General features: G+C 43.3%; 3 protein-coding genes across 7 annotated transcripts in view; 1 reads left to right on the top strand and 2 right to left on the bottom strand.

Annotated features, from left to right (window-relative positions):
• Positions 1-353: 353 nt before the first annotated feature.
• On the top strand, positions 354-3,718 carry LOC124046920 (monocarboxylate transporter 10-like). Its single transcript, XM_046367686.1, has 5 exons — positions 354-558; positions 931-1,143; positions 1,375-1,527; positions 3,088-3,250; positions 3,441-3,718. The coding sequence occupies exons 3-5, from the start codon at positions 1,483-1,485 to the stop codon at positions 3,716-3,718; spliced, it is 486 nt and encodes a 161-aa protein (XP_046223642.1). The 5' UTR covers positions 354-558; positions 931-1,143; positions 1,375-1,482.
• A 1,046-nt stretch (positions 3,719-4,764) lies between these two features.
• Positions 4,765-10,609, bottom strand: LOC124046347 (kelch repeat and BTB domain-containing protein 11-like). 2 transcript variants are annotated; one of them, XM_046366630.1, is made up of 3 exons: positions 9,944-10,609; positions 9,544-9,638; positions 4,765-9,145 (listed from the first exon to the last, which is right to left on the bottom strand). In XM_046366630.1, the coding sequence occupies exon 3, from the start codon at positions 9,029-9,031 to the stop codon at positions 6,878-6,880; it is 2,154 nt and encodes a 717-aa protein (XP_046222586.1). In that variant the 5' UTR covers positions 9,032-9,145; positions 9,544-9,638; positions 9,944-10,609; the 3' UTR covers positions 4,765-6,877. The 2 variants fall into 2 exon arrangements, with proteins under 2 accessions (XP_046222586.1, XP_046222585.1); XM_046366629.1 differs by lacking the exon at positions 9,544-9,638.
• Positions 10,610-14,223: 3,614 nt separating this feature from the next.
• The window catches only part of LOC124046346 (rho guanine nucleotide exchange factor 10-like), a 101,192-nt gene continuing 90,871 nt past the window's right edge, over positions 14,224-24,544 (bottom strand). For all 4 annotated transcript variants that reach the window (XM_046366624.1, XM_046366626.1, XM_046366627.1 and 1 more), the window contains 3 exons: positions 18,010-18,132; positions 17,007-17,548; positions 14,224-16,874 (listed from right to left, as the gene is read on the bottom strand). In XM_046366624.1, coding sequence (XP_046222580.1) covers positions 17,034-17,548; positions 18,010-18,132 — 638 coding nt within the window. In that variant the 3' untranslated portion in view covers positions 14,224-16,874; positions 17,007-17,033. The remainder of the gene's footprint in view (positions 16,875-17,006; positions 17,549-18,009; positions 18,133-24,544) is intronic.

The following is a 24,544-nucleotide window of genomic DNA, read 5'->3' as shown; positions in this document are numbered from 1 at the left end:
GTTAGGCCCGTTTATCCAACCTGGTCTCAGAGCATTTCGTCTTCAACCCAACATCATAGTGGAAAGTAGTATTAGGCTACATACTGTAAACTCTACTGTTGTAACTAGACATTTCAACAACTATTTTGTATTAGCTGCAAAGTGATTTTGTGATCATGAAATGAGATGTCTAAACGTTAATAAACATGTTATAAACAAGTAGTTACCTTCAACTGCATGAATGATCTGCTGTTGTACCTACTGTATCACATCAATCAGAATATTGCTTACAGATGCTATAGAATAGATACACTGAAATCTGCTAGCTACCTAACCTATGACCTACTCTCTGCTGTCCTATAGCATGGGTTGGCTCCATCAGCTATGGTTTCATCATGGTCTGTGGGCCCCTGTCTGGGAAGCTGACAGTCAGGTACGGAGCCAGAGAGATATCCATCCTAGGATCCCTCATCATCATGATCTCCACAGTGTGCTCCTCCTACGCACCCAATCTAGGAACACTGTTCTTCACACACGGCTTCCTCACTGGAGTGGGCTCCAGCTTTGCCTTCACCCCAGGTTGGTACAAGGGCAGGTAGCCTAGTGGTTAGAGCGTTGGGCCAGTAACTGAAAGATTGCTAGTTTGAATCCCTGAGCTGTCAAGGTAAAGATCTGTTTAGGTCGTCGTCGTAAATAAGAATTTGTTCTTAACTGTTGAAAAAAAAGGTTAAATAAAAAGGGAGGGATGGAATTAACTAATGTTTAGTTATACTACTGCAGGGGTCGGCAACAGGCGACCTGCAAGTTCTACATTCTTTATTTTATTGAAGCAAAACCTCTCAGGAATTCAGCAAAACATTTCTAGTTCATATTGTGTTATCAAGACCAGGACAGCTAACACATTTTCTCACCTCCATCTCCAATCTCCCCCCTCTTCCTCCCGTGGAGCAGGTATGATCATGGTCAGCCAGTACTTCACCACCAAGCGTTCCCTGGCCACGGGGATAGTGATGTCAGGGGGAGCAGCAGGGGCCCTGGTCCAGACTCGGCTCCATCTGTTCCTCATAGACATCCTGGGTTGGAGGCAGAGTCTCCGAGTCTTCTCAGGTCTCATGATTATTTGTGTCATCACCGGCTTCACCTACCTGCCACTCAACCCCAAAGGTACCGCAGAACGTTCAGATCCACAATGGTTTTCATTTCTTTAGTACATTGCAGGTTACCATGTTAAATGATGAGCATACAGAGATGGGACCTTCTATCACATCATGACTGAGTGCACAATTTATTTAAGTAACTCAACTGATTTTGTGTACACTTTCAAACGGAAATGTAATATTAATCAAACATTATGTGTTACCGATGAGGTTTGAGTGATTTATATGTATTTGAAAGGTTACACAAGAAGTGTGGTGGATAATTTGAAGAACTCTCCCTTGAAGAAGTTTGTTGTGGACCTTGGCCTGTGGAAAGACAAAATATTTCTGATATGGGTTGCAGCCAATGGACTTGTGTAAATTTGGATTCTTCATTCCATATGTCCACTTGGTAAGTTACATATTGGTGTAAACATCTGAAGGCACAGTTGAAATGGTACAACATTATAGTTTGGAACCATTCTTTAATTTTACTCATATACAGTACATTCGGAAAGTACTCAAGACTCCTTCACTATTTTCTTGGTCACTATGGGGTATTGTGTGTAGATTGATTAAATAAAATCAATTCGGCAATTTTAGAATAAGGCTGAAAAGTTATTTTTTAGGGGAAAAACAAGTTTTTAGAAATAAATGTATTTAAAAAAAACAGAAATACCTTATTTACATAAGTATTCAGACCCTTTGCTATGAGACTCGAAATTGAGCTCTTGTGCATCCTGTTTCTACAACTTGATTGGAGTCCACCTGTGGTGAATTCAATTGATTGGACATGATTTGGAAAGGCACACACCTGTCTATATAAGGTCCCACGGTTGACAGCGATGTCAGAGCAAAAACCAAGCAATGAGGTTGAAGGAATTGTCCGTAGAGCTCCAAGACAGGATTGTGTCGAGAAACAGATCTGGGGAAGTAGTCTGTAGCATTGAAGGTCCCCAAGAACACAGTGGCCCCCATTATTCTTAAATGGAAAAAGTTTGTAAACACCAAGACTCTTTCTAGAGCTGGCCACCCGGCCAAACTGAGCAATCAGGGGAGAAGGGGCTTGGTCAGGGAGGTGACCAAAAACCCATTGGTCACTCTGACAGAGCTCCAGAATTCCTCTGTGGAGATGGGACAACCATCTCTGCAGCACTCCACCAATCAGGCCTTTATGGTAGAGTGGCCAGACGGAAGCCACTCCTCAGTAAAAGGCACATGACCGCCTGCTTGGAGTTTGCCAAAAGGCACCTAAATATTCTCAAACCATGAGAAACAAGATTCTCTGGTCTGATGAAACCAAGATTGAACGCTTTGGCCTGAATGCCAAGCGTCACATCTGGAGGAAACCTGGCACCATCCCTACGGTGAAGCATGGTGGTGGCAGCGTCATGCGGTGGGCATGTTTTTCAGCAGCAGCGGCTGGGACACTAGTCAGAATCGAGGCAAAGAGAGACCCTTGATGAAACCTGTTCAGGATCTCAGACTGGGGTGAAGGTTCACCTTCCAACAGGACAACGACCCTAAGCACACAGCCAAGACAATGCAGTAGTGGCATCAGGACAGGTCTCTGAATGTCATTGAGTGGCCCAGCCAGAGCCCGGACTTGAACCCAATCGAACATCTCTGGAGAGACCTGAAAATAGCTTTGCAGCAACACTTCCATGCTTCAACATAGTACTGAGTAAAGGGTCTAAATACTTAGGTAAATGTGATACTTCTGTTTAAAAAAAATATATATATATATATACTAATATTTCTACAAACCTGTTTTTGCTGTTATTGTGTGCAGATTGATGAGGGGGGGGGACTATTTAATAAATTTAAGAATAAGGCTGTAACGTTACAAAATGTGAAAAAAGTCAAGGGGTCTGAATACTTCCCGAATGCACTGTATCTCAAAGATGAGTGAATGTAGTTCAGGTACAAAATGTGTGTGTGTGTGTGTGTGTGTGTGTGTGCCCTGCTCTAGGTGAAGCATGCAGTTCAGCTGGGCATCCCCGTCCACAGTGCCACTAACATCATGCTGTTCCTAGGCTTGACTAGCATGATCAGCCGGATCATCTTCGGCAGGATCTGTGATTCAGAGAGAATCAACAGGCTCTACATCAACCAGGCCTCTGTCTTCGGTGTGGGTGGGTTGGCCTTATGCCTGTACTTCCTCGCGGTCATTGTGACCGTTAGTAAAGCAATACGACACGAGAGAGTGTATGTTATGGCCATTATTATCACGGCTGTGCTGCAGTCAAATGTACAAGGTGAATTCTGAAGAGCGTACACAACCGAACCCCCCGTCCCCTACTGTCTTTCCTCCTGTGTTGCCAGGTCTGCTGTACATGTTGATCCCAGTGCTCCATTCCTACGGCTCTCTGGTGGCCTTCGGCCTGTTCCTGGGGATCGCTGATGCTGGCAACTACATCCTGCTCCCTGTCCTGACCTTTGACCTGATGGGGGCCGAGAAGATGCCCGTGGCCTGGGGGTTCATGCTCACGGTCAACGCGGTCAGCTGCTTGGGGCCGCCCTTTGCTGGTAGGTTGACCGCAGCTGACGTTATTGTTGTAACAGTACTTATTCTTACGTTGGAGGAGTGTAAGCCATGTTAGTACAGCCAAACAATGACAAATTGGCTCAAAATGTTTTTGGGGCAGATGTGCAGAGGTTGCATCACTGTCTTTGCATGAAGGAACATCATACAAGTATTATGATGATAAAAGTCATAGTCATCATACCTTTGTTGTTTGTAGTCTAAGTCATACATGAGTTGTTGTCCCGGTCAGGTTGGGTGAATGACATGACAGGAAGCTACAACTTGGGCTTTGTGGTTGCCGGGGCTTTGAACGTGGCAGCCTGTTTTGTCTTGGCCTTGATCCCCATAGCCAAGAGATCAACCAGACAGACATGTAAGAGCATCATGAACGTCACCATCGACCGCTCCACACAGGAAATCACGCAGTGGGCCGACAACCTGCCTCCCATCGCTGAGGTAATACACCGGTACCTCTCTCTTCTCACCAGAAGATGACACTGTTCTTCTTTTCTATACGGGTTGGCAATCTAACAAAATATTTTGTTTCATTGTCAATTATAATTGATGGTGCAAGTTTTTCCTGACCACGTGGCTTGACCAGGAAAACCTACTAGCCCTAATTATAAAATGTATGTTTACTCAAAATACTTACATTTCAATTGTCAAATAGGAGGAGTCACCAGTGTCCAAATATGTGAACTACTTCTCTACGACTACGTTCCGTAGTCCAGAGATTACTGAGAGTAGACCTGAGGTGTACAGAGGAGATGATGCCGAAACCGCAGGACCTGCTGAAGTCACCCGGCTATAGCAACAACACCAAGCATCACCCCCCCTTCTGCCTCATCAGGAGAGAATAAATGTATCTTTTCACTTAGGGGAGCAAATACAATAAATGTATCGATACAGTGTTGGCTGGTATTCTTATAGTGAATTCATCTGTTTTAATTTAAGAGAGAAATGACAAGCGCAGGACTTGTTAGTCATTGTCCAGTAGGTGGCGCTTCTGTACCAAGTGAAAATAAAAGTCTGTCAGAGCACTGCTCGTCAGCAGTGATAATTAAGGACGTCTCCATCCATACCGCAAGACACATTCTACAGAGAATGACATTGTCACTTTTCTCAGACACAAAATATTTTATTTGCAGCACTTAGTTTTGACTGAAATACATCATTAATAAAACAGTTTGTTTTTTAGCTGTTACTTTATTATATGCCATTAACAGCAAGAAAGCCTTCAACCAACACTGTACTTTCAAGCCACTCATCATTGCAATATTATGTCCAAAGCCAACAGGCCATAAGAGCTTCACTACACACTGACGCCAGCCAGTAAAATACCAAACTAATAAATCCAACCACATCCACTCTGTTACAACAGTTACAACTGCCTCTCGGAGATACTGTTAAATGTGATAGTTGCATTTTGCTCACCAAATAAAGTCCACTGAATAAAATCCCACAGATGAACAAAACTCCCATTTGATGTGTTATTGCAAATACTAAACAAATAGGTCTAATTTCTAAGAAAGAGCAATGAGATGGAGGGCTATTTGACCAGTTTCAGTATTGTATTCAAGTGAAATAAGGATTTGGCATAACCTTAGCAGAACAGATGAACATTGAGCTAAAGTTGAAGAGTTTGCTTCCTACTACTAAACACTGTCTGGGTGAGATGATTATGCATTATAAATGGATGGAATAAAACTCACAGGCCACATGGCTAGCATAAATTATACTGAAATAGTCCAGTACTTGTGAGGCAGTATTCGAAAAATGCACACTATGTATGCTCGTCACAGTCTTTCTGGCTGGCTCATCAAATACTTGTGGGAGATGACAACATAATAGCGTTTTCATTATCTGCAGGACAAGGACAAATTCTCCTGTCCTGCATAGGAGAAATTACTCCTCACTTCTCTGAAGAATGTTAAAAGAATATTGTAGCAGCAAGTGTGGTGCCCTTGTATCACGGCAACATTGATACATTTCTGCTAATACTATTGCTTAGTGTTGTAGAGGTCACATACATCTTTTGGATTTAGGATATTAAATCACCCAAATATATTTACTATAGATTGATTTACTGAAATGTCTGAAAGGGTTTGATGTGCTATTATCAGACTATTTGAGACAATACCAGACTTCTTTTGTCTTTGGCAAACGTGATAGTCAAGGACCAGGCCCCTAACAGTGAACAGTGTGCAGTAAGAATTGTCCCTCATATCTATACGGACTCAGTCCTGTATTCTGTAAACATCTTTGCACACCTAAGACCCGTTTCAATCAAACCCAGTAACCGAACACGATCCCAAAGATCAGTCAAAAACACCACTCCTGGTGCTGCAACAATTCCCCTTTGGATCCATGTACACAACAAAACAATGTTTGTAGTGTACTGAAACTCAACTGTATGTAGTGTTGTCTTTGACGGAACTTGCACAGCTGGTTATTGGTTCTGAATGAACAGGTGGGTACTGGTTTTGATACCTAATTCACTAATAAGTGCATTGTGCTCTTCAACATTATTCCTCGATTATCTATACTGGTAGAATAGCATTCATGTAGAATATATACAGTATGTGGCTAATTTCCTCCTTCTGTTCAATGGCCTTGTGAAGTCGTGTCAAAGGCCGTTCTGATATCAGGCCTTGGTGCTGTGAATGTTATTTCCTCTCCGTTTCTTCATAGAGCCATGTTACAGAGCATACATCACCACAGTAGCAGGCCTTGTACTGTACCAGATGAAGCTGCTTATGTGTTTGCTTGTTTCGTTTAGATAGGACTTGCCAGCTATGTCAGTCAGAACATACTTTAGCTGCCCCTGCACTCAGACAATTCCACCTCTGATGTGAGATTAGTGTCTAAAAGCGACCAGCCAGCCAACAGAATTAAAAACAATATCTATTCTAACTAATCTGCTAAAACAAAAATGCACAATACGAACTGAACGCAGGGAAATACACACAAAGAAACATCTGCACGAGTCATTATCTCATTATTTACAGTCAGATGCATTTCTGGTTGCACTCATTCAACATGTAAAAGACATCCGTGTTAAGGCTTGTCCTGTAGATACTGTCACTGACCATGCAAAGACAACACCTTCCATTACGAGCAGGTAAACTGGACAGGGGGGGGGATAAAGCTGACATTGAAAAATGTTCATTATATTTTAAAAGGTCCACTATATTCTACTGACGGGCTTCTGTAATGTAGCGTCGTTGGTACACGGTCATATCACATGAGTCTTGTCAGGCAGACTGAGGATGAAAGGGAACAGTAGGCCCTTAGCTTCCAGTGGTGGCCTCAGAGGTTCCTCTACAAAGTAAGAGCCGTCCTCCTCCACCACGAACTGCAGAATCTGAGTCTTGTTCACACAATAGATGCAATTCCCAATGACGGCACACCGGAACGGCAAAGGGGTGCCCTGTCGCTGTGATACACAGTCGTGCCACATTTTCACTATAGTGTTGTACTTGAACACATTGACCCCCTGGTCGCGGTTCACGTCAAACCTGTAGATGAAGCTTTTCAGGGCCACCATGTCGGTTGACTTCTTCCTGCTGTTGTTGTAGGGGCACTCCTGCCACTCGTCCCTCTTGGGGTCGTATTTTAGGAGACGGTAGAACAGAGACCCGCCAGAGACGTAGAGCTCTCCGTTACAGGTGGTGGCTTCATGGGCCACAGCGAACGCCCCTTTGGGTAAGGGAGCCACTGTGGTCCATCTGTCAGTCCGAGGATCATACTTTTCCACTGTGAACAAACACTCCCCTCCTATGGCGTACAGGTTACCTTCCATAGACACTAGCTTGAGCTGCGACCGCGCCTGGTTGAGCGGCCGAACCTCGCTCCAGCGGTTAGTGATGGGGTTGTAACAGAACACCTTGTCTGAGACCTTGCCTTTATCCCCATATCCCTTTATCCCACCGGCCACAAACAGGTAGTTGTACATGGTGCAGATCCCACAGCCCTTAGTGTTAATGTCTTCCGGCATCAGAGTCAGAGGTCTCCAGTCATTGGCTGCCTCGTTGAAGTTGTAAATCATGTGGTTCTCCTCGAAGGATGCCACGGACAGAGGGCTCTGCGGTCGACTGTTACAGCGACTCTGAGGTCGGCTCCCGACGCGGTCGAACACATCGTTGATCTCAGCGACCATCAGGGACCTTTTCCCCTCCATTCTCTTCTTCAGGACCAGATCCCTCTCCGACCCAGTCAGATGTCCATACACCGTTTGGTCCCGCAGGATCTGGAGGAAATTGTCACTCATGAAGCGATAGGCCGTCTCCTTCAGTTCGTTGAGTCGTTGCTTCTTGGCGATAGTTAGAATCTCGTAGCAGTTCTCTGCTGTGACCTGCTCGGAGATGGTATCCATAGCAGCCTGGAGGGCACATGGGATCTGTAAGATCTTAGCTCCTGTGATCACCTCTACCACATTGTCCTTGTGCACATTCATCTGAGAGGTGTAGATATAGTCTATCAGGATGGTCAGGGTCTTGTACTTCAGCCCTTTCACTTTCAGGATGTCTCTCGACTGACGAGCCTTGAAATAGTCACTCTTCTCTGCCAGAACAGACTTATGAACACTGATTTTCTGGCCACCGACTTCAATCACTAAATCCGGCTCCTCTTTAGGCGTTGTGTTACTGATCCCACCATGGCCACTACTGCCCCTGTGTCCTTGGCTCGACTCAAGCTCCGACTGTCCATACAATGTGTCATATTCTGTGGCAGAGCTGTGGCTGAACAAGCGCTCCAGCTCTTGTATGGTTGGCTGGTTGTCCGCGGTGATACAATACGTGTCAGGCGCGGAGGTCCCCTGCTCCGGGGAGGCGGTGACATTTGTGATGTGACACTGACGCCCCACTATGCTCTCTCTGTAGAGGGACAGAGACCCTTCCGCTTCCTCTCTGGCCTCTCCCTTGAAGTATAGCGAGGGACCCACACTGCAGGGCACTTTGGCCCTCGCCCCATTCATATCCTCACGGATACCATTACTGCCACGAGTACAGTTCTGGTCTCTACCAGCATCAAGCTTGGGTATGTGAGATGTATTTGCTAGATGAGAAAGATCAGTAATGTGAAGCTGATCTGTATTCGAGGTGTATAATCCACCACCCTGTGGCCGGTCAAAGTGATGATTCCCAATCACCGTACCACCATCCAACAAGTACTCCTTTGTAACTGGCGTGCTCTGTCGACAGAATCCCTGGTCGTCCAGTATGAATCCCAGGTCTGGAGCATTGGTGTTCCCCTCCTGCTTCCGCGGGATGGGACAGACGTCCTCATCCGAGGGGGAGGAGAGGAGGTCCGAGCAGACGGGATGGTGGAAGATGACGTCTGCCTCCACTGTGTGCACTCCTCCTCCCGGTCTCTGTCTGTCATTCATCCTGTCTGATCAGAGCTAGTGGTAGTCCAGATCCTCAGTGATCATAGCGGGGAAAATCCAACAGAATCTTCTAGAATCACTCCTCCAGATCTTGGCAGGTCTCGTCCCTTGAACCTATTTGACACGTTAGGGGAGAAGAGAAATCTATCAAAAGTCATTGAAAATCCATCCTGCTTCTATGGCATGTTTCAAATAACTAAAACCTAAATCGTTGCCAGTGCTACTTAAACTCTGAGGGGCGCCCTTACTCCACAAGCAACACATGGAGCCAACTTTGGCATATCTTCAGAGTTTTATAGAGTAACTGATGTTCTCAAAATTGACTAAACTCTATTGAAAAACACAACATTATTAAATTCTACAGATATTATTATGCGGGTCTAATTGCACATCTGGCACGTGTTGTGCAGAAAAAGATGAATTCAAGTGCTATTATTAAGATATTAGACATATAGTGAATGGAATAACAAGTGAATTATTGTTGCTATACACTGCTAACATACATGACCTACCTATTGGATGATCATTCTAATCTGTGTTAATCGCGACCCCGTGGGAGACGGACACACAGGGCGCATGCTCAGTGGCCACTGCTGACTGCTAAATCCTGAATATGATGGGAGAGGAAAGCCGTTCACGAGCACATTTCGCTGTCAAATTGTGTAAAAGAAACCAAATTCTAGTACAATCATTTATAGAAATGGATTAATATATATTCGTTCATCATAACGTGAAGAAATATAAATTGGCAAATTTGCGCGCAATATAATTGTAAGGCAAGCAAATAATTCAAGGCTAAATTTACTATTAAGGTATCATCAAAGATAGAAATGCATCTCGACTCATATATATTTTTTAAACGACCTAAATAGCACGATGATGATTGTTATTATAGTATAGCCTACTACTTACGTCTTTGTGTCTGTGGTGAAGTAGCAGCGCAGTTCAACAGACCGTTTTCAGTCACACACACAATGCCCAGTTATGTAAGGTAGCCCCAATACTGAATATTGGAGAACCTCAAAAATGCAAGACAGCTCTTTTCCCTCATATATAGAGGTAATTCCGTAAATGTGAAGAAGTCCTTCATTACATGTCCTTTAGCTATATAGGCTATCACTTGAACAAATCATCTCCGAGTAAATGGATCTTTGTTATACCATTAAAAAAAATCATAAGAGAAAACCCACTAACTACAACGATGTCTTGGATAAAACAAAACAGTCATTCCAGGATTTAGGCTTTCAGATGATCTATCCACGACCAATATGTTGCCAAGTAAATCCCTCCTGCAGCTCTCCAGTGCGTCCGAGTTGAGGCGTGAGCATCAAATGTCGTATTTCACCCCCACAGTTTAAAATCAGCCCAGCATAGATCAGTGTTCTCCCTCTTCGCTGCCCCGAATGTGTTTAGATTTTTTACAGTTGGCTACAATCCGACAGTTATTGATATAGACCACACACCCTCTAGACGGATATTCCCTCAGCTCATGCACCACGCACGCGTTGGAGGAAAACCACCGGGAAAATGCGACATTCCTTCACATGCTTTTGTGTCCGAGATGTCATGGGGGAAGCTCGGCGATCTGCGCCCATGCGTGCATTATAAGACCTTGTCATTGTAAGACCCTTATAGGAAAGGCCCTACTTCAAAAGCAATGTCAAATGATAACAAATATGTTGTTCACTAAACAACATACACATGTGTTTCCCTAGTGGGGTATTGTAATTATAAAGACGTGTCCACATTAAAATGTACTACGGCTACCGCCTTTTGCTTGGTACGCTACAACATCCGATCATATTTTAGTCTGAAAGGAAGAACATTGCTTCAACCTATCCTTTAAACCATGGGTTACAGTGCATTTGGAAAGTATTCAGACACCTTGACTTTTTCCACATTTTGTTACGTTAGACTTATTCTAAAATTGATTACATCTTTTTTTCCAATCTACACACACTACCTCATAATGACAATGCGAAAACAGGTTTTGGAAATATTTTCAAATGCATAAAACAATTAAAACAGAAATACCTTATTTACATAAGTTTTCAGAACCTTTGCTATGAAACTCAAAATTGAGCCAAGGTGCATCCTGTTTCCATTGACCATCCTTGAGATGTTTATACAACTTGGGAGTCCAGCTGGGGTAAATTATTTTGATTAGAAATAATTTGACACACACGTCTATATAAGGTCCCACAATTGACAGTGTATGTCAGAGCAAAAACCAAGCCATGAGGTCGATGGAATTGTCCATTGAGCTCCGAGACAGGATTGTGTCAGGCATAGATCTAGGGAAGGGCACCAAAACATTTCTGCAGCACTGAAGGTCCCCACGAACACAGTGGCCTCCATCATTCTTAAATGGACCCAAGTCTCCCAAGTCCCAAGAGACCCAAGTCTCCACCTAGAGCTGGCCGCCTGGCCAAACAGAGAAATCGGGGGAGAATGGCCTTGGTCAAGGAGGTGACCAAGAACCTGATAACTCTGATGGGAGAAAGTGCCAGAAGGACAACCATCTCTGCAGCACTCCACCAATCAGGCCTTTATGGTAGAGTGGCCAGACAGAAGCCACTCAGTAAAAAGGCACAACAGCCCGCTTGGAGTTTGCCTAAAGGCACATAAAGACTCTCAGACCATGAGAAACAAGATTCTCTGGTCTGATGAAACCAATATTGAACTCTTTGGCCTGAATGCCAAGCGTCACGTCTGGAGGAACCTGGCACCATCCCTACAGTGAACCATGGTGGTGGTAGCATCATTCTGTGGGGATGTTTTTCAGCGGCAGGGACTGGGAGACTAGTCAGGATTGAGGCAAAGATGAATGGAGAAAAATACAGAGAGATCCTTCACTCCAGCCACTTTAATAATGGGAAATGATGTAAAATATATCACTAGCCACTTTAAACAATGCTACCTAATATGTTTACATACCCTAAATTATTCATCTCATACGTATATACTGTACTCTATATCATCTACTGCATCCTTATGTAATACATGTATCACTAGCCACTTTAACTATGCCACTTTGTTTACATACTCATCTCATATGTATATACTGCACTCAATACCATCTACTGTATCTTGCCTATGCCGCTCTGTACCATCACTCATTCATATCTTTATGTACATATTCTTTATCCCCTTACACTTGTGTCTATAAGGTAGTAGTTTTGGAATTGTTAGCTAGATTACTTGTTGGTTATTACTGCATTGTCGGAACTAGAAGCACAAGCATTTCGCTACACTCGCACTAACATCTGCTAACCATGTGTATGTGACAAATAAAATTTGATTTGATTTGATTCATGAAAACCTGCTCCAGAGCGCTCAAGACCTGACTGGGGCGAAGGTTCACTTTCTAACAAGACAATCACTCAAAGCACATAGTCAAAACAACGCAGGAGTGGATTCGGGACAGGTCTGAATAATCTTGAGTGGCCCAGCCAGAGACCGGACTTGAACCCAATCGAAGATCTCAGAGAGACCTGAAAATAACTGTGCATCGATGCTCCCCATTCAACCTGGCAAAGCTTGAGAGGATCTGCAGAGAATACTGGGAGAAACGGTATGACGGCTGCATGGTCCCATGGTGTTTATACTTGCGTACTATTGTTTGTACAGATGAACGTGGTACCTTCAGGCGTTTGGAAATTGCTCCCAAGGATGAACCAGACTTGTGGAGGTCTACAATTTATTGTCTGAGGTTTTTGCTGATTTCTTTAGATTTTCCCATGATGTCAAGCAAAGAGGCACTGAGTTTGAAGGTAGGCCTTGAAATACATCCACAGGTACACCTCCAATTGACTCAAATGATGTCAATTAACCTATCGGAAAATTTTAAAGCCATGACATCAATTTCAGAAATATTCCAAGCTGTTTAAAAGGCTCAGTCAACATAGTGGATGTAAACTTCTGACCCACTGGAATTGTGATACAGTGAATTATACATTTAATAATCGCTCTGTAAACAATTGTTGGAAAAATGTGTGTCATGCACAAAATAGATGTCCTAACAGACTTGCCAAAACTATAGTTTGTTAACAAGAGATTTGTGGAGTGGTTGAAAAACAAGTTTTAATGACTACAACCTAAGTGTATGTAGGCTTGCCAGAACAGGGGTTGAATACTTATTGACTCAAGACATTTCCACTTTTCATTTTTTATTAAGTTGTAAAGTTTTCTAAAAACATAATTCCTCTGACATTGAGGGTATTGTGTGTGGGCCAGTGACATCTCAATTTAACCTATAAATGCAGGCTGTAACACAACGAAATGTGGAAAACTTAAAAGGGGTGTGAATACTTTCTGAAGGCACTGTAAATAAGCCTCCCTCTCCTTCAGTCCAGTCTCGCAAATTATTACAAAATGGTTTTATATATATATTTATACACATGAATTACAACCCAAATGGACCCAAATGGAAACGCAAAAAAACTAAGCGCAAACGAGTGCTTCCCTTAAATTTGTGGAATAAAAAAATAAAAAAAGGTTAAGAACCAGCAAAACCACCACCATCTTCATGGAGTTAAAATAGCATAACATGTCAATGTGTCTCATATCAGTATCCCAGTTATAGACGGAGACAGTTTTATCCAGCACCCTTATCTTCCCATTCTCTGGAGGTTGCATAGCGTAACCACTGGCCTTTTACATATAAAAATAGCTGAGCCACTCTGGGCCAACACAAGGGCACCAGAGTACAATCAGCACCATGGATTACACTGCAGCATTCCTGCCTGGGACAGATGAACACAGAGAAAAGCCATAGCCACAACAAATCTTCCACGTTCAGAATATAATGCACGATTGTCCCGCAGTATTATCTTGAGGAGCAGACATGCCACACAACACACATCCACACGCTGTGAGGAGAGAAATCACACTCAGCCATGCTGTCACAGACCATTGACAGTTCTCCATGGAAACCATGCAGGATCCGAGAAAAACAAAAACCGTGTGCTTGTGAGTCAAGGCCATCTCCCAGTGTGATGAATGACAACAGTCAGACAGGGCACGAGCCTGGGTTTGCTCTGTGGTGATGGGGCCCTGTTTACTGCGCAATTATGTGACATAGCATGATTCTATCCTGTATGATATCAAGAAATGAGAATTCCGCCAAAACTTAAAGCAATGGTCTGAGGATGGTCCTTGGCCTTTTGACAGAAAAAGACAAAAGGGGACAGTTTGATGATTTTTTTTTTTAAATAAAAAGGTTCAAATCCAGGCACGTCACATTTGTCCAAGACAATTGATACAGTATCCTAGATACAGTATCCTAGATACAGTATTTGTTATTGATGTGCTGCTGGTCTGTATACCTTCACTGGTTAATAAATACTGTCTTTAGCCTACTTATTTCACTGTGGTTGAACTTTACCCTAAAAGACAGAATAGTCATCAGGACATTAGCTAAATGAGACATCCTGTGGGATATGTTTGGTTTCATGATACAGCACAGATGACAGAAAACTATTACTGGAATAATATGGCATAAGGGTAATCATTTGGATAAGGCAGGGACACTGAACTTCAAGTTCTAGAAAATATTTGCGTTAACACAGATAATACTGTAATACATTTCAACATGATTGTGTAACACTATGTGGGCGGCATGAAACAAATTAGATCCTGACCAGCTGAGAGAATGAGAGTACATGTTGAAATCCTCAGGAACTGCATCACCCGCAGTTCTTACTACACTCCGGGCAAAAGATCGTCCTTACATGAATTGATAGCAGCACATTATCCAGAAGGTTAGGTTAACAAAGCTTTAGTCTCTTTTTTTTTCCATTTCTAAATGTAATCCATTACAGTTCCTAGTTACCTGTTCAAAACCGCAATCTGTAACGTAACATTTGGATTGGCCAAACTCAGTAACATAACCTGATTACTTTGTTGCTTTTCGATTACTTTCCCCTTAAAGGAAAACTCCACCCAAAAACCGCATCATATGGGGATGATTTCTGTATTTTGAAAGTTACATATTTTGAAAACTTGATTGCTGACAAGAAAAACATTTTGGGATTATGTCAACAATAATATGGAATAATGAAACAAATACCAATAGATTGCTTTTCCTTTAAGAGGCATTATAAGAAGACAAAAGGATGCATCAAAAACATTTGGTGTCTCATCATAGTTGTCTCTGACTTGTGGTCAGACTCGCTCAGGTGGAACAAGCTTAAACATGCGCCTTTTTTTTAATGCTGAATTGCATGTCATTGAGAAAACAGAAAGGTGTCAATGTATTCTCCACAAATGTCCTTTTAATTTAAAAGTAATCTACTTTTTCAAAAGATTTAATCTGAGGCTTAATCAGATAACATGTAATCAGTTACTCCCCATCCTTGTATACCATTTCCTTGCAGTCTTTCTCCATCATTTCTCAAAATACAAACCATACAAGTTTTTTGTTTAGAGTTGCTTTGATTGTATGGTATAGTTAGTACCTGCGTTCTTCTGAAGGTCTAAACTAGTGCATTCGCAACATGTAGTTATGCAAACAATACAGAAAGACCCTTGATGTTCAGTGTGGAGAGGTGAATTTAGAGATTGGCATTGAACCAAACACCCAAGGCTATACATACTGGCAGCATATGTGAACTAGTGCACCTCCCAGTATTTCCTTTTTGTTGATATAAGGTGAGCAAACTGAGCGTGCATACATTAAAACTAGATTAATACAAACCTAGACACAGTATGTAAAGAAAATATCCATAAAACTGTTAAATAAAACATTGTTTATAGATTTGTTAATATACGCAACAGAAGTACATACAAAATGTGACAAAAGTATAAAGCTTTTTATCATTTACATTTTTTTTTTTTAAATACCCTTTAGTGACAACACATTTATTTGGGCAAGTAACAACCCCTACTTCTTTTCATCTGGTAACAGTTAGCGACTCTCCCTCCAGTTAGGATCTACAGGAAACCTGGCCAGCCAGGAAGTCCCATCATACCTTTCAGAAACACTCACCCTCCATAGCCCCCTGATGGCAACTACAAGGAAGTGTTCAGCTTTAGTGTTCCAGTGAAATAAGGACACCATTGCAAAGGACCTCTCCCTGACCCAATAACAAACAAGTAAGCATATCTAGACCCAATTCATAGAACATAGACTGGCGCAATGAGATGATCATAATATCAGGGCCTTGGCACCACAGAATACGCCTTTACCTAACAGTGGAAGTGTCAGGGTAGACATTGTTCAAAGCCACAGAGATGAAGTCAACTTGTCTCTCAACTTCGGTCCACATAGGAAAATGGGAATTTCTGATGTCTACGTGTCCATTTTCATACTGCACCCGCATCTGCCCAGATTTCTTATTGTGCCATTGACATTGATGATCTGGCCCAACATCTCAGTAACATAAAATATATTAGCCATGTTATAACAACTGAAGACAAGTAACATTTCATCGGTCCTCTATGAAAATGACATCGTAAGAATAACATTAAGGCCATTTCAGTGGTTTTTCTACATATCCATGTTCCCTTCACTGGATTCATCTTCCACCATGGTGTTAACGGTTCAGGTATTGGATGCTGTAAGCAAAGTCAGGTGCCATGAAAAAGTGGTTATAGTGTATTGATCCCTTGGCATTGACCCAATGGGAATGTCTCACGTGTACATAAGGCTATAGGTTTTTGGGTGGGAGACACCATAAGAAACTCTTCAAACTGTTTATGGAATGCCCTCTGAAGTATTTTTCATTCTAAGACACATGGTTGAGTTGACTGAGCCCAAAGTCCAGACAACTATAGCAATGGACATCCTTTGGAGTTGTGTCACTGACTTCAAATAGGAACTGCAGCACCCTCAGTCTTCACCCTGAAGAGAAAGAGACAATAAGAGCATGAGGAGGAGTATGGGGAGACTTGAAAGGATGATTACTACTGACTTATGAGTAGTTATTAAACCATTAACACTAGTGGCTACTGCAGTGACTATGGTCCCACTCACCTTGCTGCACTGTGGTAGTTTAGTCTCTTACATGTTGAGAAGTGGGATCTGCCACACCATAATGGTGGACACAGTCTCCTCCTGGCGGGACTGTTTGCTCTTCCTGTTGACCCTGCGGTGACCCAGCCCCCCCGACACCACAAGCAGAGAGCTGACGTCCACCTTCTTGACCCTCCTGCCCCTCTGGTGATTGGCTGGGTCATTGACCAGGTCATAGATGGCCCCGTCCTCAGGCCCGTGCTCCAGAGAGCCCTGTGACAGAGCCAGGGAGCCACAGGAGGAGGACAGGGAGTCATGGAGGGCCATGGAGGAGCAGCCTGCCTCCCCCAGCCACACTCCCCGGCCCTGAGTAGCAGCAGGACTGGGTGTGGCGCCTGGGGGTGGAGGTGGGGAGGCCTCCCCATCCTGGGTGTCCCCTGGCTGGCTGGGTGGGCTGCTGCCTGGGCTGTCTGAGTTGCCGGAGGGCCGGTTGCACACGGCAGCTGCCATGGTGAGGAACTTCACTGGGCCGTGGTGGGCATGGAAAGATACCATGCCCCGTCCTACGACATCCAAATATCCAGACACACATTACTCCATACACACATACAAGTGCACTAATAAACAGCTAACGTTACTAGATAATACTGGTAATAACTACATATGTTTGAAATTGCCAGCTTTTGGCAGAAGCCTCCAGAGACTAAGAATTCTGTAGACCGGAGGCACACGGAAATTGGCTTCGAGTCATTATACCAATTAAGAGACAGTATCATTGTGAGAAAGGCTACACTAAACTAACCAGGCAGGGCTGGGACCTGAAGGATAATGACTGAGGCCCATTAATCCATGTTGTGCTCCATTTACAATGACATACTATTGGCTATCAAAGTCCTTAAAGCACCCCTTCCCAAATCCCCTCGTTAACCCCAAAACTATGACACCAAATGGATAGATTGCCATAGAAATCCTCATTGGGATGTTTTGATAATCTGGAATAATCTTCAGATGAAGATATACCCACCTGTGACCTTAGGGATGCCCTGTAGTCTAGGGACAGAGAGGGCCACTGTCACCCCCAGGTTGGTCCCCACCAGCAGCAGACCATGACATACCAGCAGACTGCTCACAGAGACCCTCTGGTTTCCTATGGCCAGAAAATACACATCGTCATAACCTGAATCTGCAGAATATTAATTACATTCTGGAAGAAGTTGCAGAGAGAAGTAATCCAGTGGGCTGTAGTATTGCACAAAATGTTCTGACCACATGGTTTTGTCAAATTATGAGGGAAAAAAAAGTTGATATTTAAATAGGTAATAGTTGACCTTCAAGAACGATTTCTGGAGTCAAGCCGTTTAGACCTCACACCATAACACAGTAGAAGATTCAGAAGTAGAATCATGTCTCAGAAATTAAAAAGAACACTCGATTGGCCACTTCCTGTGAGCTGTGGTAGAGTACAGTTGAAAAGAGGGAGGTATTTCTGCTCTGTGTTGTGGGGAGGTTACTAGGGCAATACCGCTTAACAGCCAATGGTCTCCCGGGCAACCGAAAGAGAAGCAGGACTAAAAAATGAAACCAATTAAACTCCTCACTATTCGATTATAGTCCGCTTTGAGTCACACAAACAAAACAAAAAAGTATAAGAGAATGAGTGAACCGTAATGTGGTAATTAAACAAGCAACTGTGGTTCTATTCAGAAAGCCTGGAGCACGCTGGGACAGAAAGGACTACGTGTGTCCTGTCCTCCCCCTCAGTCACCAATCAATTCAGTATGAAATGTCACTTTGTACTGTAAACACAGTAATTGTTAAGCTAAATGCACCTTCAGAGGACAGTGATAAATTGTGTCTTCTGATGAACAATGTTTAGTGACTTATTATGTGGAACTTGGCACTCATTTACATATTAACTTTACCATGGGAACAAGCTAGTCACTCTACAAAGAGTGAACAGACAAATGTGCAAAAGCATTTTGACAAAACACTCAATACGGACAGCTATAACTCTGTTTGAGAGAGCCTGTCAAGGCTCCAGTTGTGAGTGGCACAATGTATAATGATACATTGCAGCTCGAGTCACCTCCCTCCCATAAAGCCCCCCCACCCAGGGTCTTGGCCAAATCATCTGCTGATCCATCTGCCCGACACCCAGAGTTCACCCCTCTGAAGAACATCAGTCCTGAGTCTACAGTACCAGCCGGTCAGTCAGTCAGTCACTAAACTACACACCCAGCACAGAAAAACCCATCTCTGCACATGTGCTTACAATGAGGGTCCACAGTTACCAGAAACACACACACACAGGGGTGCATTTCTTGACTTCCTCCTTTCATAATATTTGAAGTTCCCCACCCATAGCCCAAACCAAAATAAACCGGGACCAGCATCAACACAGCCCGGGCCTGTTCCTGATCCCACACCAGACGTCTACTTTGATCTGCACTTATCCCCCACAACTAGCACGCTGGATTACAGTAGGGGGTGCAGATAGAAAACATTAAGCCTATAGTCCACACTGATATTCCACTAGCAAGGCAGGGGGTGCAGATAGAAAACATTAAGCCCATAGTACAGCAGTGGCCAAATGTTGAGAATGACACAAATATTAGTTTCCAAAGTTTGCTGGTTCAGTGTCTTTAGATATTTTTGTCAGATGTTACTATGGAATACTGAAGTATAATTACAAGCATTTCATAAGTGTCAAAGGCTTTTATTGATAATTACATGAAGTTGACACAAAGTCTATATTTGCAGTGTTCACCCTTCTTTTTCAAGACCTCTGCAATCCGCCCTGGCATGCTGTCAATTAACTTCTGGGCCACATGGCAGCCCATTCTTGCATAATCAATGCTTGGAGTTTGTCAGCATTTGTGGGTTTTTGTTTGTCCACTCACCTCTTGAGGATTGACCACAAGTTCTCAATGGGAATAAGGTCTGGGGAGTCCATGACCAGGAAACTCCCCAGACCTTATTCCCATTGAGAACTTGTGGTCAATCCTCAAGAGGTGGGCTGCCAACAATATCAATGTTTTGTTCCCCGAGCCACTTATGTTATAATTTTTGCCTTATGGCAAGGTGCTCCATCATGTTCGTCACCAAACTGTTCCTGGATGGTTGAGACAAGTTGCTCTTGGAGGATGTGTTGGTACCATTCTTTATTCATGGCTGTGTTCTTAGGCAAAATTGTGAGTGAGCCCACTCCCTTAGCTGAGAAGCTACCCCACACATGAATGGCCTCAGGATGCTTTACTGTTGGCATGACACAGGACTGATGGTAGTGCTCACCTTGTCTTCTCCGGAAAATATTTTTTTCCAGATGCCTCAAACAATAGGAAATGGGAGTCAGAGAAAATGACTTTACCCCAGTCCTCAGCAGTCCAATCTCTGTACCTTTTGCAGAATATCAGTCTGTCCCCAATGTTTTTTCCTGGAGAGAAGTGGCTTCTTTGCTGCCCTTCTTGACACCAGGCCATCCTCCAAAAGTCTTTGCATCACTGTGCATGCAGATGCACTCACCCCTACCTGCTGCCATTCCTGAGCAAGCTCTGTACTGGTGGTGCAGCCAAATCAACTTTAGGAGACGGTCCTGGCGCTTGCTGGACTTTCTTCGGTGCTCTGAAGCCTTCTTCACAACAATTGAACCGCTCTCCTTGAAGTTCTTGATGATCCGATAAATGGATGATTTCAGTGAAATCTTACTGGCAGCAATATCCTTGCCTGTGAAGCCATTTTTGTGCAAAACAATGATGACGGCACGTGTTTCCTTGCAGGTAACCATGGTTGACAAAGGAAGAACAATGATTCCAAGCACTAGCCTCCTTTTGAAGCTTCCAGTCTGTTATTCAAACTCAATCAGCATGACAGCGTGATCTCCAGCCTTGTCGTCATCAACACTCACACCTGTGTGAACGAGAGAATCACTGACATTATGTCAGCTGGTCCTTTTGTGGCAGGGCTGAAATCCACTGAAATGTTTTTTGGGGGATTCAGTTCATTTGCATGGCAGAGGGACTTTGCAATTAATTGCAATTCATCTGATCACTCTTCATAACATTCTGGAGTATATGCAAAATGCCATCATACAAACTGAGGCAGCAGACTGAACATGTATATTTGTGTCATTCTCAAAACTTTTGGCCACGACTGTACAGTACACTAGCAGGGGGGTAGGGCTGTGGCGGTCATGACATCTTGCCAGCCGGTGTTTGTCAAGCAAATAACTGGTCGGCCTCCTGGTAATTGACCGGTATTTTACATAAACACATTTGCATCTGCTGGCTTCCACACATAGCCCACAATCCACTGATGTTGACCTTTGGAACATCTTTTAAAAACTCAAATAAATCCATGTAATATAGCCTACACCATCACAATAAATCCATGTAATATAGCCTACACCATCACAATAAATCCATGTAATATAGCCTACACCATCACAATAAATCCATGTAATATAGCCTACACCATCACAATAAATCCATGTAATATAGCCTACACCATCACAATAAATCCATGTAATATAGCCTACACCATCACAATAAATCCATGTAATATAGCCTACACCATCACAATAAATCCATTATATATTTTAGAGAGGTCTAAAGAAACATGAAGAAAATGTTGTCTATTTCAGAATAACAGAATAGCATACTCTGAGTTGTCCTTATGTTAAGCCATGCTCTGGCAATGCCATGTGGGCTACACTAGTTCATTTAGCAGACAAGATTTGCATTATTGTATATTATTTTATAGTATGAAAAATACAATTGAACATAACTGAATAAAATAGAAAGGATCTTTTCTACAAACGATTTCTGGAGGGAGTGCGCACATGCAGCTATTCTGTGTTGAGCGGTTAACCAGGAAACAGGCACTCATATATGCTTAATTTAGAGTCATTTATACAACTTTAGTTGTTCTACAAAACATTGGGCTATATATGTTTGATGTTTAATATACACTAAGGCTAAATGATGCAACTAATGACAATTTCATAAATGTTGCATGAAAGGCATGAGCTCTGCTTTGTTTCTTGCGCAGGCTGTACACACTTCATCAGTCTCTCATTCAGAATTAGACAAACACTTGATAATGCCTTGAATTTCCCGATGGCATCCCCTTAGTGTGGCCATAATGCCCCCTAAAAAGATCCATGCCTTTTGTGGCCAGTGTGTCCCTGGGCTGAGTATATTCATTATAATTCCCCACTGCATGTTCCCGAAGCGCCTCTCACCCACATGGCACTCTCAAAAGATCTTAATTCTTATTAGCCAATGCCCGTCATGTGATGGGGTTCTTCTCACAGGCATCAATCTCAGCTAAAGAAGTAGGTTACAAATGAAGACAGACATCAGGGACGCAACTGTGCGCATCCTTCAGATTGTAACTGTCCACATGTACCTTTCATCAGCCAACATTTACATTACATTTACATTTAAGTCATTTAGCAGACGCTCTTATCCAGAGCGACTTACAAATTGGTGCATTCACCTTATGACATCCAGTGGAACAGTCACTTTACAATAGTGCATCTAAAACTTAAGGGGGGGGGGTGAGAGGGATTACTTATCCTATCCTAGGTATTCCTTAAAGAGGTGGGGTTTCAGGTGTCTCCGGAAGGTGGTGATTGACTCCGCTGTCCTGGCGTCGTGAGGGAGTTTGTTCCACCATTGGGGGGGCCAGGGCAGCGAACAGTTTTGACTGGGCTGAGCGGGAGCTGTACTTCCTCAGTGGTAGGGAGGTGAGCAGGCCAGAGGTGGATGAACGCAGTGCCCTTGTTTGGGTGTAGGGCCTGATCAGAGCCTGGAGGTACTGAGGTGCCGTTCCCCTCACAGCTCCGTAGGCAAGCACCATGGTCTTGTAGCGGATGCGAGCTTCAACTGGAAGCCAGTGGAGAGAACGGAGGAGCGGGGTGACGTGAGAGAACTTGGGAAGGTTGAACACCAGACGGGCTGCGGCGTTCTGGATGAGTTGAAGGGGTTTAATGGCACAGGCAGGGAGCCCAGCCAACAGCGAGTTGCAGTAATCCAGACGGGAGATGACAAGATGAGTAGGCCTAACGAACAGAAAAATCACTAGCTTTATGATTATGTCAATCTACTATACCCCATAGTACAAAAGTTGACCTATTCTATTGATAAATAAATATTCCAAACATAGTCTGGGACAATTGTCAGATGCGATAGATCTCAAATTAATTGGACCACTCGCATCAAAGAACCTTTTAAAAGCAATGAGGCTGATGCAGCAGATGAGAACTTTTCGCTTAAAACGTTGATAAATGAATGGGCTATTTCTTCACATTATAAGCACAGCAACGTGCACATGGCAGTAAGTTCCAACATGCAATCAATTAGCAGGAAAACACCTCAAAAGTTACCACAAATGCTATTATGCATGTCAAGCTTTATTATAGAAGGTGCATTTTCAGGGTGAATATTCCCTTCCCCAACTTAAAACTCACACACCGCCTATGTATGCCAGTTAGGCTCGACATTAGTCGTAACGCGTATTAATGTGCTTCATTTTGAAAGGTTATTTGGCCACTTTAGTTGTGATACAAACAACATCGAAACATATAGGCCTATGGGAGGACGCAACTAATATTGTCTTTACATATACTAAATAATATGGGGGGGAATTAGTTTAGATTTAGAATGGACCATTACCATGCACCTGTCTCTGAACAGGGGCAGTGGGAAAATACATCTCATCTAATGCACTTAAACAGAGAATGGAGGACACTTTCCCCCATGGTTTATTTTCATGCCAGCCAGGTGGGCTATACTCCTTTTGTGAAGCAAAGCAATGTGCTTAATATTAAGAAAGTTGATGAATAAATATAGTAGACGTAGCCTGTAGAAAGCTGATGAGATCCTCCTATTTTTAAAAGGCCAGTAGAAATGTTGCACAACGTGACCTCATGGGCTCTCGTGACCTGTTGGATTTGATTGGAGTACATTTGCGTCGATGGCTAAGTGATTAGAGACACAATGAGAGTGCTGAGGCAGTTAGCAAGTTCGGTAGGCTACTGACGACCATCAGCATCAGAGCTTGGAAAAGCCTAATTACTTGTGACTTCCGGTGTGGCGGTAATATGGTCACCATAACAGCCCTAGTTGGGGGGTGGGTTAGATATTAAACACTGATCCCATCTCATTAGAGAAATGGTTCATATCAGGCCAAAATCTGGGACCAGCGACAGAGAGGCTCCAACCCTACAATCTCTTCTTGTGTCCAGGCCGCTGGGTGACCATGCTGAGAGGTGAAAGACAGTCCCAGAGCTAGTGGGGTAATGAAGGGTCTGGAGGGGTTGTTTCCTGGCCTCAACATGTTTGTCCCCATTAATGTTCGCATGGCTGGGTATTTAGATCAAGCCCGAACAAAGCCAGTGATAAAGAACCTCCTCTCCTGCACTCACGACAGACTTGTCTTCTAGGGAACATCAAATACACAATGAAGAAACAAACCATATATCGAGCGGGGTTTCTGGGAGGTTCTCCCAAATCGAAATTGACCAAACCAAAACACTGTAAAGGGTTAAGGAAGGGCAG

This window comes from Oncorhynchus gorbuscha, linkage group LG10, assembly GCF_021184085.1.
Source record: "Oncorhynchus gorbuscha isolate QuinsamMale2020 ecotype Even-year linkage group LG10, OgorEven_v1.0, whole genome shotgun sequence".
NCBI lineage: Eukaryota > Metazoa > Chordata > Actinopteri > Salmoniformes > Salmonidae > Oncorhynchus > Oncorhynchus gorbuscha.
This window is presented reverse-complemented; position numbering and strand designations above follow the sequence as displayed.